This window comes from Strix uralensis, chromosome 3, assembly GCF_047716275.1.
Source record: "Strix uralensis isolate ZFMK-TIS-50842 chromosome 3, bStrUra1, whole genome shotgun sequence".
Classification (NCBI taxonomy): domain Eukaryota; kingdom Metazoa; phylum Chordata; class Aves; order Strigiformes; family Strigidae; genus Strix; species Strix uralensis.
In genome coordinates, this window is record NC_133974.1 from 21,367,296 (window position 1) to 21,386,349 (window position 19,054).

Genomic DNA, 19,054 nt, shown 5'->3' on the forward strand with positions numbered 1-19,054 from the left:
GGTTGACTAAACAACCTCACAGAAATAATCTTTCTGAAACAGTAAAACATCATCATAACACAACTCAGTAACAGGCTTGTACAAATAGTGTAATAAATCTATAGATACTACGTTACTTCCATTTATTGTGGAGTTTCTAGAGAACAGGAAAAAAAGATAAACTGTGATGTGTTCACCATATGCATGTGCAGTAGTAAATGGAATTTTCAATGCCTTGATAGTAATCCATTTCATTTCTTACTGAACTGAGAAAGAGGATGTTGCTTACCTTTGTCTCAATTTGTTTGGTGTCTAGATTCTGAAAAAGAAGCTTTACTCTTGTTTTCCCATCATCTGAAGAGCCTTTCAGCTGAGAGAACTTAAATCTCCACAACACGTTCTAAAGAGAAAGAAATTTGATTAAGGACTCTGTTACATGCTCTTACTTAGATGATAGATTGATGATCAATGTTTATGTATTAAGATAAAGCATTAGGGCAGTAAACATCGTGCATGATAACAGGCTAGTCGCAGAGCAAATAAAATTAATAGCTCTGTATCATATGTGAAAGCAAAAGATGCAATATTAATATTCACTAATTAATTATTTAGAAATTCTCTGAAATGTAAATGTTTCAGTTGCCTACATAATATCAAAATTCATGGCAAAAGCTTAATTCTAGAAAGATCCATAATGATATTTGTAAGAGTTTCACTATGAACACAGTTGCAGTCCATATCTTGGTATTTCATATTTCAGCTGGCTCACCTGCATAATGTAGATAATAATGTCTTACACAGACATTACAAAGCTGAATTTACTGATGTGTGTAACATGGTTTGAAATCCTTAGATAAGATATAGAAATGCAAAAATATTATTACTGAATGTAGTCTGCAAACCACAAAAATGTGTTCTACATTACATAGTTTGTAAAATATATAAGAATTCTAGGCTTCTTGGTCTCCTACAGGTTTATGCATGGCATCTTACTACTGTTGGCAAATCCTAGACTGACAGGGATGTTTTAATAAGTTATGAAGATATTTTTTAAAAACGAATATTACAAATTTTTTTCTGAAACCAATGTCATTTTCTGTATTTATCTGAATGTTTTCTATAGATTGCCTGAAAATGTGTAAATTTAAAAAAACACAAGGTAACAACTTGCATCCAGACTTCCTGCTGATGTTTCCTTAATGCCTAGAATCGTAATGAAAATTCTATTCAGATGTTGAAATGTGATTCAGACCCTGGACACTGCTGAGGAAACACAATTTAAATACTTTGAAGGCTATTTCAAAAGCATACACAGAAAAAAGTTTGCTATGTTCTATTTTCCAATATACCTCATCGCAAAATATTTTGTTTCATGTAGACCAGTGCTAGCAGTGGTCTTCAGAACCCTAACAGTTTGAAACGGAATGCCCTATAAATAAAAAAGTGTTTACAGAAGGCACAAAAAGCCTGATTCCATGTCCCGGTTCCCTGCAGACATAAACATCATTGACTTCTTAGACAAATATAACAGATGAACAAAAACCCAACTATGCTACAGCATTGTAGCATAAAGCACCAGCTTAAACTTCCCATTCATGAACAGATTTTAACTGGCTCCAGAGGGCCTAATTAGACCACCTGAAAAGTATTCAAAGCTTAAATGAGTTTGGATCTAAATAGGATAGATGAATATTCTCTATATAATATAAGTACTAGGGTGGAGATGAAACAAGAACTTAGGAACAATTTAGCAATAATAGGCATTGCTGGAGTCATTATCTCTCTCAACAGTTGACACTGAACGGAAAAGAAGAGAAGTAGATGGTTCTGGAAGGTGGAAGAAAATGCACACTTTGGGACGCCCTTTATGTTGGATGAGAGGCTGGAGGCATAGGATGGAGAACATGAACCAACCAAGCCAACAAGATAAGAATCTCTACAATCAGGTATAAAGCAGCTGCAGGTCACAAGAGCATCTCTGTGATGGGCCAAAATGGTAAAAGCTGAATAAGTTAAGCCCATGATGACCCTGGAAGAGAACATGTAGAAAATGAAGTAATTCTTTCAAGTAAGTCTAAGAATCCATCAAAACTGTTCTAGAAAAGAGTTTTGTAAAAGACACTTAAACTCCTTCTGTTGGGTTTCCATAGCAAGGTTTTGGTAGTGGTGGGGGTACAGCGGTGGCTTCTGTGAGAAGCTGCTAGATGCTTCCCCCATGTCCAATAGAGCCAATGCCAGCAAGTCCCAAGACAGACCCACCGCTGGCCAAGGCTGAGCCCATCAGTGATGGTGGTAGTGCCTCTGGGATAACATATTTAAGAAGGTGGGGAAAAAAAATCCTTGTGCAACTGTGGCCAAAGAGAGAAGTGAGAGAAACAGCTCTGCAGACACCAAGGTCAGTGAAGAAGGAGGGGGAAGAGGTGCCAGAGCAGCGATTCCTCTGCAGCCCATGGTGCAGTCCATGGTGAGGCAGACTGTGCCCTGCACCCATGGAGGTTAACAGTGGAGCAGATCTCCACCTGCAGCCCATGGAGGACCCCATGCCAGAGCAGGTGGATGTCCAAAGGAGGCTGTGACCCTGTGGAGAGCCCGCGCTGGAGCAGGCTCCTGGCAGGACCTGTGGCTCTGTGGAGAAAGCAGCCCATGCTGGAGCAGGTTTGCTGGTAGGACTTGTGACCCTGTGGGGGACCCATGCTGGAGCAGTCTGTTCCTGAAGGAACAGCTGTGGAAGGGACCCACGCTGGAGCAGTATGTGAAGAAGTGCAGCCCGTGGGAATGACTCATGCTTGAGAAGTTCATGGAGGACTGTCTCCTGCAAACCTCATTCCCTGTCCCCCTGCACTGCTGGAGAGTAGGAGGTAGAGAAAAATCAGGAGCAAAGTTGAGCTCGAGAAGAAGGGAGGGGTGGGGGGAAGGTGTTTTTAAGATTTAGTTTTATTTCTCATTATCCTACTCTGATTTGATTGGTAATAAATTAATTTTCCCCAAGTCGAGTCTGGTTTGCACATGATAGTAACTGGTGAGTGATCTTTCCCTGTCCTTATCTTGACCCACGAGCCTTTTGTTATATTTTCCTCCCTATCCAGCTGAGGAGGGGAGTGATAGACCGGTTTTGGTGGGCACCTGGCGTCCAGCCAGTGTCAATCCACCAGAAGCAAATTGTACAAATAGTGTAACAAATCTATATTTGCTTAGTTCCTAAGCAAAAATTCTTGTCCTTTTTATTTCATCATTTGCAATAAGATGGCTCTTTTTATATTATTTTCCAGACTGTAAAAAAGAACATTTTTTAATGAGTACAGGAGCTACTTGCCCAAAATTTGAGATCCAGGCTTAGAGTCATAGAGCAGAGGGCGGACTGTCCCTTATTTTAATAAGCCTGTATGAACACTTGCTGTGGTGTAACAGCATTCTTTGCACCAATAGGTGACTTTAATTTGAAATTCTTTATCTCAAAGAAAAAATATATTTTTCAGCAAAATTCTTGTGTCACTAATGAACTGTTAATTGCTTGACCACTTCAACAATCTATTCAGTGTTGGTAGTAAATATTCTGAAAAAGCTATGAGTATGGGGCAACACAGTCAACTCCAGCTGACAATTATGGGGAGTAAGATGAATGGCAGGAGCCACCCATTACTGTCTCTCTCAGGCTTGAGGATGCAGAGGACATCTCCATTTTTCACACAGATGAACAGTAAATGTACTTGAGCTCTCCAGAATTTTTAAAGTTTAACAACAGAATCAATCTATCTGATGGTATTCTGTATTTCTCCTTAGGTAAGCAACAAAGTTTGATCTAGATCCAACTCATCATCAATACTGAAAGTGGCCACTGTGGCTCAAAGTCCTGTCAATAGAGAAGTTTATAATTTTAAGGTGGGAGTACACCAAATCAATCTTCACATTTAAAGAAACATTTTCTATAGTCTAAACTAATGACAATACTTTCTATAGTTAATTTGTGGCTACATGTAAAATGTGTACAATTGTGCAAAAAGCAATTTCAGAATGCAGTATCACCTGAGGCAGAGAAAGGTATGCAAACATATTTCCTGCAATTTTTCCACTTCATAGGATAGCACACTTAATCCAGTTAGCCTAAATTTTCAAATAACAATGATCTTGGTCTTTATTTCTCTGCACAAAGATTTCAATAAACTTGTTCATTTTGACTGAAAAAACCACAAAATACCAACACACAAATACTAGATCCTGTGTCAGTATTTCAAAATGCAGTATGTTTCCTTTCCACTCAGAATGACTGAATTTCTTTAATATATATTTAAAAAATCCTTTCAGTTTGAAGACCATATTTCAGAGGATAGACCTTCTACTACACAGCTCTATTAATGCAGAAATATTTTTTGTATGTATGTTTACTTCTACTGTCAAACAAATGTGTAAATCCATTTAGAATAATTTAAATTAAAGTATCCCTATTTTATATAGTAGAATTATAGACAGGGCTTGGAAGTTGGCATGTATCATAAACCATCCCCTGTAGACACTTTATATATAGACACTGCAAGATAAGTGAATTTAATCTTATAGATTATGACTTCGAAATGCATTTGCCCTTGTTCTGTTTATCTTAGACATGGCCTAAATTTCTTATGATGGAAGAATAATTAATCCTGTTTTATATCTCTAGCTTCAAAACAAATAGAATCAGGTGATGCTTCATTTTTTTCATGACTGGTAATCTTTTAAAAATCTGGAAGTTTCTTCATTATAAGAAATCAAGTTGTCTGCTAATTATAACCTTCCTTTGATTTCATTACTTGAAAAGGAAATTACTTTTTTCGTATCTTTCTCCAAAATTTATCTTTACATACTAAGGCACAACTATAATTGTCCCTTTCAAGTCCCAAACTGACTGCATTTCAGTAGTGCTATATAAATAAAAAGTACAGTACATTTGAGGAAGAAATACTCAAGATCATAATAAAAAATTACTGTTACTGATCAACATAAAAAAATTACGGTTACTGATAACTTCAATAACAGTAAAACAAAACAAAACAGAGTTATGTTTTCTTTTCTTTTTCCTCTTACCTTTGTTTTACTGTCAAAACAGGTAAATCCCAGAGCAAAGTCGATTGTGAAACACAGGGTATCCCCTTGCCAACTGCACATATATGTTTTAGACTGGAAAAAAAAGTATGATTTTTAGAACAGCCATCATCATCATTTATCATATAAAAATATTATTTTATGCATTTTTGTGTGGGAAGACACTCAGCTAGCAACACTGGTACTGCTTTATATTATTACATTTTAAAATTGGCAAAAACTGAATGCAAGTCAGTATCAGATATGTCAGCTAGACGCTAACTGGAGGTCTTCTATATTTCAAGTCACTCTTCTACAAAATAAATACCATATTCTTGGAAACCATCCCTTACAAAATGCAACACAGAACAAACAAAGCCAAATCTGACTACTGCAATTTTTGGAAAACTGCTTAGACCTGACCAATTAATGACTTCTGGTATAATTACTAGCAAATGTGCTGGTAACAATGCCTAAATGTTTATTCATTGCAATCTAATTATGAAAAAGCTATCTGTCTACTCGACCTCTGTCTGATTTAAACTTTGTAGACAGTCTTTTTTATTTTGCAACATTTTTTCATTTGTAAGCTTGGGTGACATGCCAGAGCAGGACTATGCTAGTTCATGTTAGTTAATGTAACTTAATAAGAAGAACTAATAATTATCACTCATTAGTTAGCACTGATACTTGCTAGACAGTGCTACATACACAGCAATTCTTTGATCACCTTTCAGGTTAGAAATAATAAATCTGTTACATTAACAAAACCCAGAAGTTCTGTTTAAACTTCTGAATAAGCTTTACAGTAAAAAGTCAGTTAACATTCTTGTTTACATATGTTTTTAAGGCTAGCTAACTTAGGTATATGGCAGATTCTGAAAGCACATGAAAAAGCTTCTGCTGATGATGTAGTATGAAACAGCCTGATGACATTCGCCATTCACAGTTAATGGCAAAAAGCCCATTGCTTTCAGCATGAGTAGTGATCAGATCCTGTCTCTAGCCTTTTCTAAAATGACCACCTTACTGGCAATTTGTAAAATGATACCCTTGTGCCTTATAAAATCTTTGATTTTTTTTTTTTCTTCCAAGGGAGCATTACTTTGCTCTTATTGATATTTCATAAACCACAATGTTGCCTCATGCTTAGACTTTTGTTTAAATGAAATTTTTGTATATGGATAGCTTCTTTAAATTAAAAAAGAAATGGTTTCAACACAGGAATGGCCTAGAGGAGATTGAAAGCGTTAATAAACTTGCTTAAGTTGAAAATTATCCTTTTAACTGTTTTTAAGGATTTTTAGTATAATTTAAAACTTCTGCATTTAGTAATTTTAAAGGTTTGCTCATTCCACTCATTCCACTATCAATTAAAATATTTAGAGTTACACTAAAATAAGCATTTCTGAGTTACAGATATGATATTTTATACAGGATCTTGAAAGGGCTAGGAACGAAATGAATTTATTAGTACAGATTAGTATTATAATCACCTCAACAATGACAGAGATGTATATTATTTCTGAATAAATTATTTTGCTCATTGGTGTTCAAAGATCATATTATTTGGCATTTTAAAACATTTCAGTGATTGATATTCAATTAAAATGACATTTAAATATCCCTACATTTTATTTAGTAATTACAAGGTGGCATTAAGCACTAGTCATAACTTATTCTCCATTATTTTCCAATTAAAAAGGTTATACTAGCTGAGCTCTGACTCAGCAAAGCAATTTTTAAAACATATTAAATTAGATTGCCCCAATGGGTAAGCATCTAATTGCTCAGCCACAAATGATGAATACTAAAATGAACTGTGCACAAATAATTATCCTGGAATATTTTACAAATATTCAATATTTGCAATAATGGAACTGGTTTGGAAATTATTTGCAGATAAATACTAGAGACAAACAATATACTGCATCTTCACTGTGATGAACATTATGAATAGATATATAAGGTTTATACTTACAAAATAAACTAACAGTGTTTTCTTTACAATAGAAGTAGTTTGGGTTTTGCCATATAAATTTAAAAGGCTGCCTATGGCATTTCCTGAGTGATTCTGAACAGGTTCTCAGGCAGCCTTCTGATAAGAAACCCCATCTCCACTCATTAACACTGGTACAGAGCATAATACCTTTTCATTCTTGCCTTTGGAATAAGCTTCCCATACACTTGCAATTGTGTGATCCCCCTTGGCTATCTACAATTGTTTACATGGAAGCTTAATGTAAGAAATCTAGACTTAGCTGTCTTTTAGTAAATTTTGCAGAAAATAAAATAGCACTGCATATGAGCCAGCTTGAGAACTCACAGTTTAAGCAACAGAGACAAAAATAATAGGTTATTTAAAAGAACCTTCCTTACTGATTGGAAATGAGATTTTTTCTGGGCTTAGATCTAGCATATCACAAAGCACTTGGGGATTGTAAGCAGAGGTAGATGAGGTAGATGAGAATCCACAAGGTTATCAACCTTAAGATATGCATTAAAATACTCTCCAAACATGCAGCTACACCCTAATAGCCACATTAATTTACATAGCTTATCCATGCATGAATATTCAAAACATTAGCAAATGTAGTATAGTGACCATCTTTGTCTTGCACTGCTCCAGACATGTAAAAGTTTTTCCAGCTCTAACCTTGGTGATTTTGAACATTATGAGGATGTAGACTGGTAGTTTAAGCCTGATGAGATTCTTTAGTCAAAGTATTAAGAATTTAGCTGTTAAAAAGCAGGCCTCATGCCTGAACTGCAATAGCTAAGAAAATTGTAGATCAATTATTTAATGTTTTCCAAGCAATGGTAAAATAATCTGTAGAATAATTATTTGTAATCAAGACAACTACAAATCTCTTATCTGTGTAATTGTTTGGGTATTAGTGTCTCAATGCATATACCTTTAACTGATGAAAGATCATTAAGTTGATAATATCACTGTCCAAATAGCTGAAGAGCAGTGTTTCTGACTAATTCATAGAAGGAGTTTCTTACACCTCCTGTTCTTGTTCAGAAGCATGGAACTGGTCTATCTTTGGCACTGGTATCTGTCCTCCCAGACCTTGAGAGGGCTTGATAGTTACAATGACTACACATATACACTCACTATCTTTCCCACAGACATAGAGATTTCCCAGAAATAATTCAGCTTTGTTCTATTCTCCTCATTTAGCAGACTGTCATAAGACCCTGGAGGTCCTGCCGTCCCGATGGCAGGTTCCACTGGAGCTATTCTGCAGAACCAATGGATGTTCCAACTGCTTCTTTGGGCAGACTGGTGGCCAGCATGACACTATCATGCTAGTATGTACTGTAAATGTAGGCAGGATCACACAATACTAATATCATTATGCACTAATTAGCATTATCTCACCTACTGGCAATACCAGTCTTGAGCAGTCCTGAGAACATGTACTCTCTGCCTATCTTGTCCATTCCTTCACACTGGGTCCCCTTCACCAAAGTAGCTCATGTGAGAGTGAGCAAGCCTCTGCTTCAAATGCAGAAAGGGAAGGTTAAAAGCAGGCCACAGCGTTTTCTTCTTGCTAATGAAATTCCTGCCTGTCCTCAGCAAATGGCTGATACAAAGCCAAACTCTTGTCTGTACTCAAACTGCAGGGGACTGAGATTTCTGGAGGGGAGTAAGAAGGTTGGGTAGACTTAGGAAAAAGAGCCCTGAAAGTTAAATGATGGGAAAAGCAGTCCTGCAACCATGGGCAGGAGGTGTTGGTGAGAGTGTGTAAGTACCTTTCTACTACAGCCTTCAGAATGAAATTAAGACCCTACATTTACCCTAGGGCAAGATTTCGTCTCTCTAAAAAGGTCACATCAGCTGGTCAGTAGTTTGTCTCTCACTCCCATCTACAAAACTCTCGACACTTCCATCCCAGCATGATCCTACAGTTAACTTATCTTGTGAGGCTTGGGGAATTTAGTGGGTTGTGTTTTTGTGTTTGTTTTTTTTTTTTTTTTTTCTTCTGTTGCTATCCATATCAATTAATATCTTCTATGACGATGCACACATCTTGGAATCCACAGAAGGTAATTAGCATTGAAGGCTTGGGTTAATTACCTCTTAATGGAAAAACCAGAAAGGCTTATTTCATGCTTATTTTCCATCAGTTTTTACAACAGGGAGAGGACAAGAGCCAGGTTGCTTCAATACTTTAAAACAAAGACCAGTGTAGAATTCTGTCTAACAATGAGACTTTACAAATATGCTCAACGACAGGCCAATTAATTTCAAACCCAGCTTTTATGATCATCAGTTATGATAACTCTTTCCCTCAGAAGGATGGAATGCATTTGTGAACAGATCTTCTAACCTAACAAGAAGGTCTTTAAACTCGGTTCATGAGTGTTAGGTACCCAAGTCAAGAGGTGAGTAAATGCTAAAACTGGAAAATGAATGCACGGAAAAACACTACAAGAGGGACTTTCTTATTTCCACTCAGAAAGGAGGGCATAAATATACCTCAAATATCTGTACAGTGAGAGACAGAGCCTGGACAACAAACAGAAAGGGGGACTATTTCATGCGTAGTCACTGGCCTGTGACATTGTTGGAAGCACAAAGACTTGGTGGCCAGTAGGCACCATTGCTGCCCAGACACAGGCTGCTTAGGAAGGAGAGGCAAGAAAAAAATAGGAGCCCTCCTCTTCTTGAGTTCCCTTCTGTGTGTATGGGTCCTTGGCCACACAGAGCTCTAGTATGCAGCCAGAAGGAATTGAGCATGCCCTCCAGATCAGAAGCCTTCTGATTCCGCACAGACATGTGGGTGTCCCAGGTACGCTGAAGCCATAAGGAAGTTTGGTTGCTTCAGGGACTGTGCAGTATCAATGCTTCTAAATAAATCCAACATGCAATAGATTTTTGCGGTTACTGGAATATAAGCTTATGGAAATGCTTTAGTTGGGGGGGCCTAAATTTGCCTAAATTCTGTCACAGGTGTTCAATGTAGTACCTATGGATTTTTTCAAGACTTTTAAATCTTTTAATGTTACTCTGATGTTGGATTGTATTCTGTCCAAGAAATAGGGGTTCCACCTGTTTATGTTTTTCAGTAAAATTCTTTAAAATCATGATTACTAATAAAGCCTGTCAGTTGAGATGTTACATTCTGAGATCATCAACAAAGATTCATAATAAAAAAATACCATTTTATATAATTTTTAAAGATTCAGGGTGGTCAGTTACCAATCTTTTCAGTCAGAATCCCTTTTCCTAAAAAATCCCTTATTTCCTCAGAAAGTAAAGTTTCTAAGGAACAAATGAGATTCAGTGATGTTGCTCATGTAAGGGCAACACAGAAAGATGAAATAGTGTATATTCCTTTTAATGGAGTTTACTTTTATAACTCAAGTGTTGTTGTTCCTAATGCCTCATCAAGCTTACAGTTTCAAAAATTCAGCTGATGCCTGGCTACATTGTGGTTAATTGTTGTCTTGCATTAAGAAAAAACACACTTTTGCTTTAACTACAGCATTCTTATGCAATATATTAATTGATTCTGGACTCTGCTATGTTCTGCTGAGCAGGAATTGTAGTGTTCTTGATCAGCCAAAATACAAAAATAAATACTGCTCTTCCATTTTAAAAGAATACAAATTTGGTACATACATGATTTTGCTTGTTCTTTTTTTCCAAAAAGCAATTGGAAAGTAGACAATACCATTACACTTCATTGCTTAAGCTACACATTTCCCATAATGCCCCATCAATTACTTCATAAATGTATACATACATTTGCTCTAAGATGGGCTGTAAGGGTTTATCACATGTGAGTGGGAACACAGACGCTATTTCTCACTATACTCATGTTATAGAATTCAACACATATTTTCTAAAAATAAATTATAAAAATAACCAGACAGCAAAGCACTTGGGCAAGAATCATATCCATATGCATACAGTGTACATCTTGCACACTCTATTTATATTATTCACTCATTTACTTTAAGTTAAAATATGTGCTATGCCTCTGTGTGGAAATAATATGCCATCAATATACTAAAGGCTAAAATCTTAATAAAACTTTAACTTTGCTTAGAACAAGGGAGTATTTGCATTAAAATTAAATTAACATTATTTTGTTAATCTAATTAATATATTTTTGGAATATTGTTTTCCAAAGACAAGTCATCTCTTTTACATGTAAAATAACACACTTGATGAGAATACAGTTTTACTTGTTCAGTAAAACCAATACCTACTTCATATATTATAAAACAGTCATCACCATCTGGTTCTGTTTTTTTCCCTTTTTTAGGGTTTTTAACCCTTTTTTAGGTTAACTACCAATGAATATAGATACAAGTCAATAACAGTAGTGCATGCATTTAGCATGTTTAATCTAGTGATGTTCCCAAAATCTACCAAAGTTCATGGCAAAGCTTTTGTGAGCCATTCAGGATTTGTCCTGTTGTTATTTAATGTAAAAAAAATTAATTAAAGCTTAGCCATATGCAGATCAAAATTAAGTGACTAAAGACCTGAAACAGAACTAGAATTACTCCAAATGGACCTCTTTGCCCTGTTAAAGGAGTTGACTTTTCAATGAAGTCCATGATCTCATAAAGACTTAAGAAAATAAATTGTATACAGATGAGGAGGAGAGTAGAATTCTAATGGGCTAAATGTATATGAAGCAATTTGTTTGTCATTCTCTATTAAATTGCAGATTAACATGATAATTGAATGTAATTGTAAGAGTTTTCCCTAGAAATCAATCACTAGTCAACATTTAAATCATATTAACAGAAGAGTCTAGGGTTGCCAATTTGAACTGATAAAATTTTAATATCATCCAAATATCATTGATACTTGTTTTTTTCTTATTTCTGGGACCAAATCCCACCTCACAGTACATTACATATTTTTTTTTTAGTCTTTCTATCAGTGTGAGCATATGTAAAAAATGGGAGGAAGTTTGTAGGACTTGTCAGAGGAACTTAAATGGCTGAAACAGAGAAGGACCTAAATGATGTGCTTTTCTATTATGCATTAGAAATCAAATAATGCCCAATAGCATTTAAAATACAGTGAAGGTAAGGAAAAAAAATATACCATCAACAGTTTGGAACACAGATTCTTACATTAAGAGTTTATACAGCAGCTTTTTGCAAGCTATTAAATCATACAGAAGTGACAGGTGTAAGGTTTCTTAATGCATCCAATCTATTTACCAAAAGTTTGGTAAAAGCCTTAATATGGCACTGGCTAGGTCAAGAGTGAGCTTTTCTGCAAATTCCACTTTTAGCATGAAAAAACTCCAAGTAGGATGTGGAGAGGATGATAAGAGCAACCAGAGTTGTTATGGTTCTACTGAGAAACATATCTCAGCCCACATACAGAGAGTGTACTAGGAGGCATACAAAATTAAACCCCTTAATTCTGAAGATAGTCTGCAAAATCTTTTTCAACAGTCTTTTCACACAGAATTACTTGTGCTAAGTAGAAGCACTTTTTTAACTCTTTGAAATTCCAAAATACTTGAATTTAAAATACTTTGGCTTTCTCATATTTTAAAATTCTGATTGTTATTTTAGGATAAAATATTTTATATCAGGATTTTTTTAGAAAGCAAAACTTAGAGGCATATATAAAGTGAATCCACATTATATATGAGAATCCACATAATCTGAATCCACATTACATATGAGAAAATGAAATGACAACGAAATCTGGCATTCCTCAAAACCATGAGAGTGTTCAGAAATTTCATCCAGAACAGCCTTCTGAAGCTCCTGTTCCAGATAACTGTGCAAAAGAATCAGTGAAATAGTTTCTGTGAGAGTGAATGAATGAATACCATCTTCACTTCTTTGGCCATACCTTTAAGGAATTCATCATGTCACAATTAAAAGGTTACAGAACTGTGATAATTATAGATAGATACAATTAAACCCACCTTATTGAAACAAAACAGATCTGATCAATAATCTTGTACGTTCCTTCAAGGTCTGCTGTTTCTGCAATCAAAGGAATTGCACCTAATACCCTAAAATGACTTTTTTTACATACTTGACTGGGTATTAGTATAAAAAAGTACGTTCTATTGTAAAAGATGGTGCTGTAATCTGATGATTTGAAGCAGAAATTATAGGGGTTTTTTTTAAAATATTGCTGCATATCTGTGGTTCAGCATATATGTATGCAAGAGACATGCTGACAGTAAGATTTTTCAAAGGACTCAAATAATGGCTCATTATACTCTCACCGAACTTCAAAGAAAGCTTCTATTGATTTCAGTTGAAGCGGTGGTAGCTCAGTGCTTAGTGCTTTAGAAAAGAACACCTATGATAAATATGTTCATGTTTTAAATGCTGGCTTTCTCAGGATCCTGCTATGCTTGAAACTTTTGCCTTTAGGTCATCTATTACAATCTGAGCCACACTCATAAGTAAAATTCCTGCCACACAACAGCTGTTCTAACTGAAATAAATATCTATCTGATCTAATCTAATTGTAATTTGTAATGCTCGTGACATTATAGCAGCTAACTGCAAAAGTGGTTTCTTAGTAGAGTTCTCATTGGACAGACTGCCTTTTCAGAAAACTTCAGCATTAACTGTGATTAAGCATTAAACCACTATCACAGAGAGACTAGGGCTACATGCACATGTGGCCTGAAGCACATGTGCCTCTGCAGGGAACAACTAATTTCTCCTAAACCATTCTAGGTTCAGCCATTACTTGGCAAGATGAGCAAATAATGCAGTTATGGATGCCTATTCATGTCCATAGCATTCTCTCTGTAATGTGAACCTATGGCCAATGTAAATCTGTCAGAAGAAAGAAGACCTGCTACCCCCTCTGCTGAACAGGCAGACTATAGCTTAAATTGGTTGTAGGAAAAGGTAGTGAGAGAAATGGAGGCAGGAGGACAAAATCAAAGGCCAGCAACTTAGCAGTGGTCAACCGCTAGCAGTGAAATTTCAAAGTGCATTTTTTAGCCTTGGCTTATGTCAGGAACAGATTGTGCTTCCTCATCTCTGTGCCTGAGCAACAGCTTCAGGGTTTTGCAGCAACTCATTTTTCCATAAAGAAAAGCAAGATACAACAGTGACTTGAATGCTTAACAGTTCCTACCTGTAGATTTTCCCAACTATATTTTCATATACCTGAGGCAGATTCTCAGTAGCAATCCTAGTATTCAGGCTGGTACCACTCATCTTAGTGGAACTCTACTGGTTTACTTCAGCAAAGGCAATGACTTGTTTTTGATACAGTTTGTTATTATATAATAAAGGTTTTTTCTTTTCTGGTGATCTATAGATTCTGGAATTTTGCAGTTGAAAGCAAAAGACATTACTGAGTACAAAATTCAGTTCTGAATCAGTGATGCTTGGACTGGATTTTGTTTTTCTACCTGATTCTTATAAAGGAATCACAGGTGGAGAATAATAGGAAACATCAACTTTTGAAAACATATAATAAAATATCAAAATTCTAAGGTAATATTACTGTATAAATTTGAAATTCCATGAGAGTAACTTCCTGACAGCTTACTAGTTTCATCCTTATTCAAGTCTCACAGAATCACAGAATCACAGAATCGTCTAGTTTGGAAAAGACCTTGAAGATCATCCAGTCTAACCATTAGCCTAACACTGACAGTTCTCAACTACACCATATCCCTCAGCGCTATGTCAACTCGACTCTTAAATACCTTCAGGGATGGGGACTCCACCACCTCCCTGGGCAGCCCATTCCAACACCTAACAACCCGTTCTGTAAAGAAATGCTTCCTAATATCCAGTCTAAACCTTCCCTGGTGCAACTTGAGGCCATTCCCTCTTGTCCTATCACTTGTTACTTGGTTAAAGAGACTCATCCCCAGCTCTCTGCAACCTCCTTTCAGGTAGTTGTAGAGGGCAATGAGGTCTCCCCTCAGCCTCCTCTTCTCCAGACTAAACAACCCCAGTTCCCTCAGCCGCTCCTCGTACGACATGTGCTCCAGACCCTTCACCAGCTTCGCTGCCCTTCTCTGGACACGCTCGAGTAATTCAGTGTCCTTTTTGTAGTGAGGGGCCCAAAACTGAACACAGTAATTGAGGTGCGGCCTCACCAGTGCCGAGTACGGGGGTAAGATCCCTTCCCTGTCCCTGCTGGCCACGCTATTTCTGATACAAGCCAGGATGCCATTGGCCTTCTTGGCCACCTGGGCACACTGCTGGCTCATGTTCAGCCGGCTGTCAATCAACACCCCCAGGTCCCTCTCTGACTGGCAGCTCTCCAGCCACTCCTCCCCAAGCCTGTAGCGCTGCTGGGGGTTGTTGTGGCTGAAGTGCAGCACCCGGCATTTGGCCTTATTGAAACTCCTACAGCTGGCCTCAGCCCATCGCTCCAGCCTGTCCAGGTCTCTCTGCAGAGCCTCCCTACCCTTGAGCAGATCAACACTCCCACCCAACTTGGTCTGTAAGATCCTTTAGAAAATAATAAGAAAACTAGACTCACACCACATAGTAATTATCTAAATCTTTGGATTTATAAATAAATATATTGAGATATATATATATGCGTCTTTGGATTTACCCTTTCAATATGAATAATTTGTAAGTGTGACTACACTATTTTTAGAAATATTGGTGCAGTTTCATGAAAATTAACATTTTATATTAATCATGTTTAAAATACAGAATGCGTAAACAAGATTTTGTTCAGTAGCCTTGTAAATTGATACACTCTCTTGTTTTTTAAAAGATTCTAATAGGTGCATTGATTGATTCTCGCCTGGTATCTGAATTGTTGAATTATTAATAATTTTTACAAATGTATTTACAATTAATCCATATGGTTCTCAGCATCTTTCTTTGGGTTGGAGAATGGTGGGCTTTTTGCATCAGTGTGAAAATGAATTAGAATCTAACAGCATTTCTAAAGATGACCAGTTAAATTGGAATTGCAATAAGCTTTCTGTACATAATGAAAACAATCTAAAACTTAATTGTGTAATTAAACTGAGTGCTTCTGGTAACAAACTGATAAGTATCTTTTAATGACCCTATAAATCTAACCTAATCTAACTGCTATTTAATATCTCACCTGAACTTAAGGAGGATATTCGCTTTGCTTGTTTGTTTGTTTCAGAAATTAGTTCGGAAATTAGTATATGGTGATGTTTCCATTTTTAAAGGGATTCCTATATATAATTGTTTCATATATGCTTTCTCATCATCCCGGAATATAAAATTAAGGTAGCATTGCAAACTGTAGTCAACATTTTTGCATTTTAAATATGTTATTTGGAGCTCAGAAGGATTACACTGTGATCAATCAATCCTGTTTTATTCATCCTCTCAGTTTATCGTGAAGAATTAATAGATTCACAAATTAGAAATGACAATTACTTCTTATTCAGACTGCCTAATTTCTGCTAGATTTGTTTACTTAGGTGGACTTCTTTTGCTCAGTCTCAAAGGGTGATTTAGATTACCAGGCCTCAAGCACTGCTTAATTCCCAAAGATGCCTACAAACAATGACTGTGTTTGTTTTGACTGTGGAGTTACCGAGGACACCCAAAGTCTTCTGAGCATCTCAGAAATCAGCTACTCAGAAGAGTTAGGTTAGCTGTGACAGGAAGATGAGTGGAAAGATACCTAATCTCTGCTCAAGTCCCAGTGGGGACACAGTCTCTAAAAATCTATTCTGATTATGTCTAACTTGACCAATTCAAAATGCCACTGGAGAATGACTAGAAAACACCTTTTGTTTAACGTTCGAGGAAGGAGACCCAGGAACCAAATTTTTTTTAGGCTGCCTGGATCTGAGCATCACAAAATCTTTTCTACAGTTTTCTCTAAATCCAAATCTTCAGTTGGATTTGTATCTTTCATGCTAAAAAATAGTTTCAGATGGGGTGAATTCTACACCTACTTGCAGCTTGGCCACCATATAGTAGGAATGCAAGAAATACACATCACTGACCAGTGCACATCACTATTGACATTCTCAGTGGATGTTGAACACTCAACTTTACGCATATATAAAGGAATGTTGCTAAAATATGCATTGATGTTCAGTGGCAAAAACCTTGTTTAGAAATTATTTGAACTTTTATGTAAAGGAATTTCTCCAGCTCGGTCCTAATTTTGAAATCATGAGGAGTTTATGGTTATCTCCACTGAACTGAGAATAAAAGCCAAAATATATAAATTAATTTTGGCTCTTTCTGGAGCTGCTCAAAATATGGGAGCTTTTTATCCATTTAATTTGGTGAAAATGTAGGTTTTTAAAATGTCAGTGCGGTTTTGTGCAGTTCTTTCTTTTTGATCTCTCATAATTATAAGTGATTTTACACATCATAGAAGCAAGTAGGTGATTTGAAATATAAGCATTACTTTTCATGTTATAAACCGATTATTGCTTATGACACATTAGGAAGTAGTAGGTATGCATAGTCATTACTATATTGATATTTTATACAATATAGTCAACTGAACTCTTCCTAAGGGAAATTATGAGAAAATATTGCTTTCCAGAAGAGGTTGTTGAAATCAGTTGGAAGCAACCTATTAATTTCAGTATGTTTTCATTTAGTTCTAGTGAACCCTTTCAGAGGATTTTTAACAGAAATATGCATGTAAAATTAAGTAACAGTCCAGAACAAACAGCAAGCAGTTGTAGGAATGAGGAGATTGCATAGATTATTTCCTGAGCTGCAGTCGAGGGATGAAAGGGAAGATTACATGGATAAGTTTTATAAAGAAAACTTTAAAACCATAAATATTTACTATAAAAAAAACAAATGCTGAAAACCAAAACCTGTCAACAGTATGGATTCTGAAAGGATTTGTACAATAAACAATGTATGTTTCATGGAAAGCAGCTTCATCTTTCTCAGATGAGAATATTATGAATGGGTTAGAAATTAATTAAAACTGATGAACTGGTAAAATCTATGACAAGATATTACAAGGAAATTAAAAAGATGAATAGAAGAGAGGATATCCAAAAGTAACCAGGACGAGACACTTAATCAGAGATGGTCCATCAAGCAAAACGGGAAAGAGATACAAAACCGAGGAAAGGATATTGTGTAAACCGCTTATTTAAAATAATTACATAATTTTTTTGGTTTGTTCTGTTTCAATCATCAATAACGTGGCTGTAGGCTCCTCAGGTGTTTCATATAGATCATCTCGAGGAACATATAGTGTATAGATGGAAATCAACATCTGGAACAGGAAGATGGTGAACTAAGGATATTGTAATGTATGCTATTCTCATGTCTGTCATCTTCTCTAAGTGTGGAACACTGTTCAAGCTCACAGATAAAAACAGAGATTGGCTGGACCAACCAATACGGAAAAGTTGTTGCTCACACACACACAAAAATATTATTAATTGCATTTAACTATTGTTTCTTTTTTTTAGGAATTTTAATCATGGTGTTTTAGCAGCACAATATTTGTGGAAAGAAAATTGAGAGCTTCATATGGGAATCCTATTGAAACAAAGCTCCAGGTCTGCTTGCACAACTATTCCCAATAATTATTTTTGCATTTATTCAGGAACAGACATAATCAGCAAGCAAATTTGAGCCATAATGAGCCAGTCAGGCTTACACGTTCAGCATCAAGAATCTCACTATAGAGAATGGTTTGTTGTTAACTCTTAGGAAAGTAAGTAGATGTTAAAAATGCATACAAAAAGATAAAACATCCACAGAAGCAGCTACATACTAACCGAAATATAAAGAGGGAAAACACAGAATAATTGCATCGTACATTTATGCTCATTATAAACTGTTTTTGGATTTCCAATGATGTTCACATGACATGGATTTAAGTGAAATATTATTACAACATTTGTGAAAATTTTTTAAATTTTATTTTTAATTCTTCACAGGAGGAATTTGTATCATTCCAGGAACATGAATTTTACTGCTAACATTTCTTTTAGCACAATACATTCATATCCCTGTCCTCAACAAATATATATTTTTATTTGTCTGTCAAGATCAGTCATTGAGTTACAGAACAAAATGGAAAGAAGTTTGT

The 19,054-nt window shown here is 36.0% G+C and overlaps 1 protein-coding gene across 1 annotated transcript in view; it reads right to left on the reverse strand.

The window, feature by feature from the left end:
* Nucleotides 1-19,054, reverse strand: part of SNTG2 (syntrophin gamma 2) — a 293,650-nt gene that overhangs the window by 11,103 nt on the left and 263,493 nt on the right. Inside the window, exons 15-16 of the mRNA XM_074864709.1 lie at nucleotides 5,038-5,130; nucleotides 269-379 (exon numbers count right to left, since the gene is read on the reverse strand). Coding sequence (XP_074720810.1) covers nucleotides 269-379; nucleotides 5,038-5,130 — 204 coding nt within the window. The remainder of the gene's footprint in view (nucleotides 1-268; nucleotides 380-5,037; nucleotides 5,131-19,054) is intronic.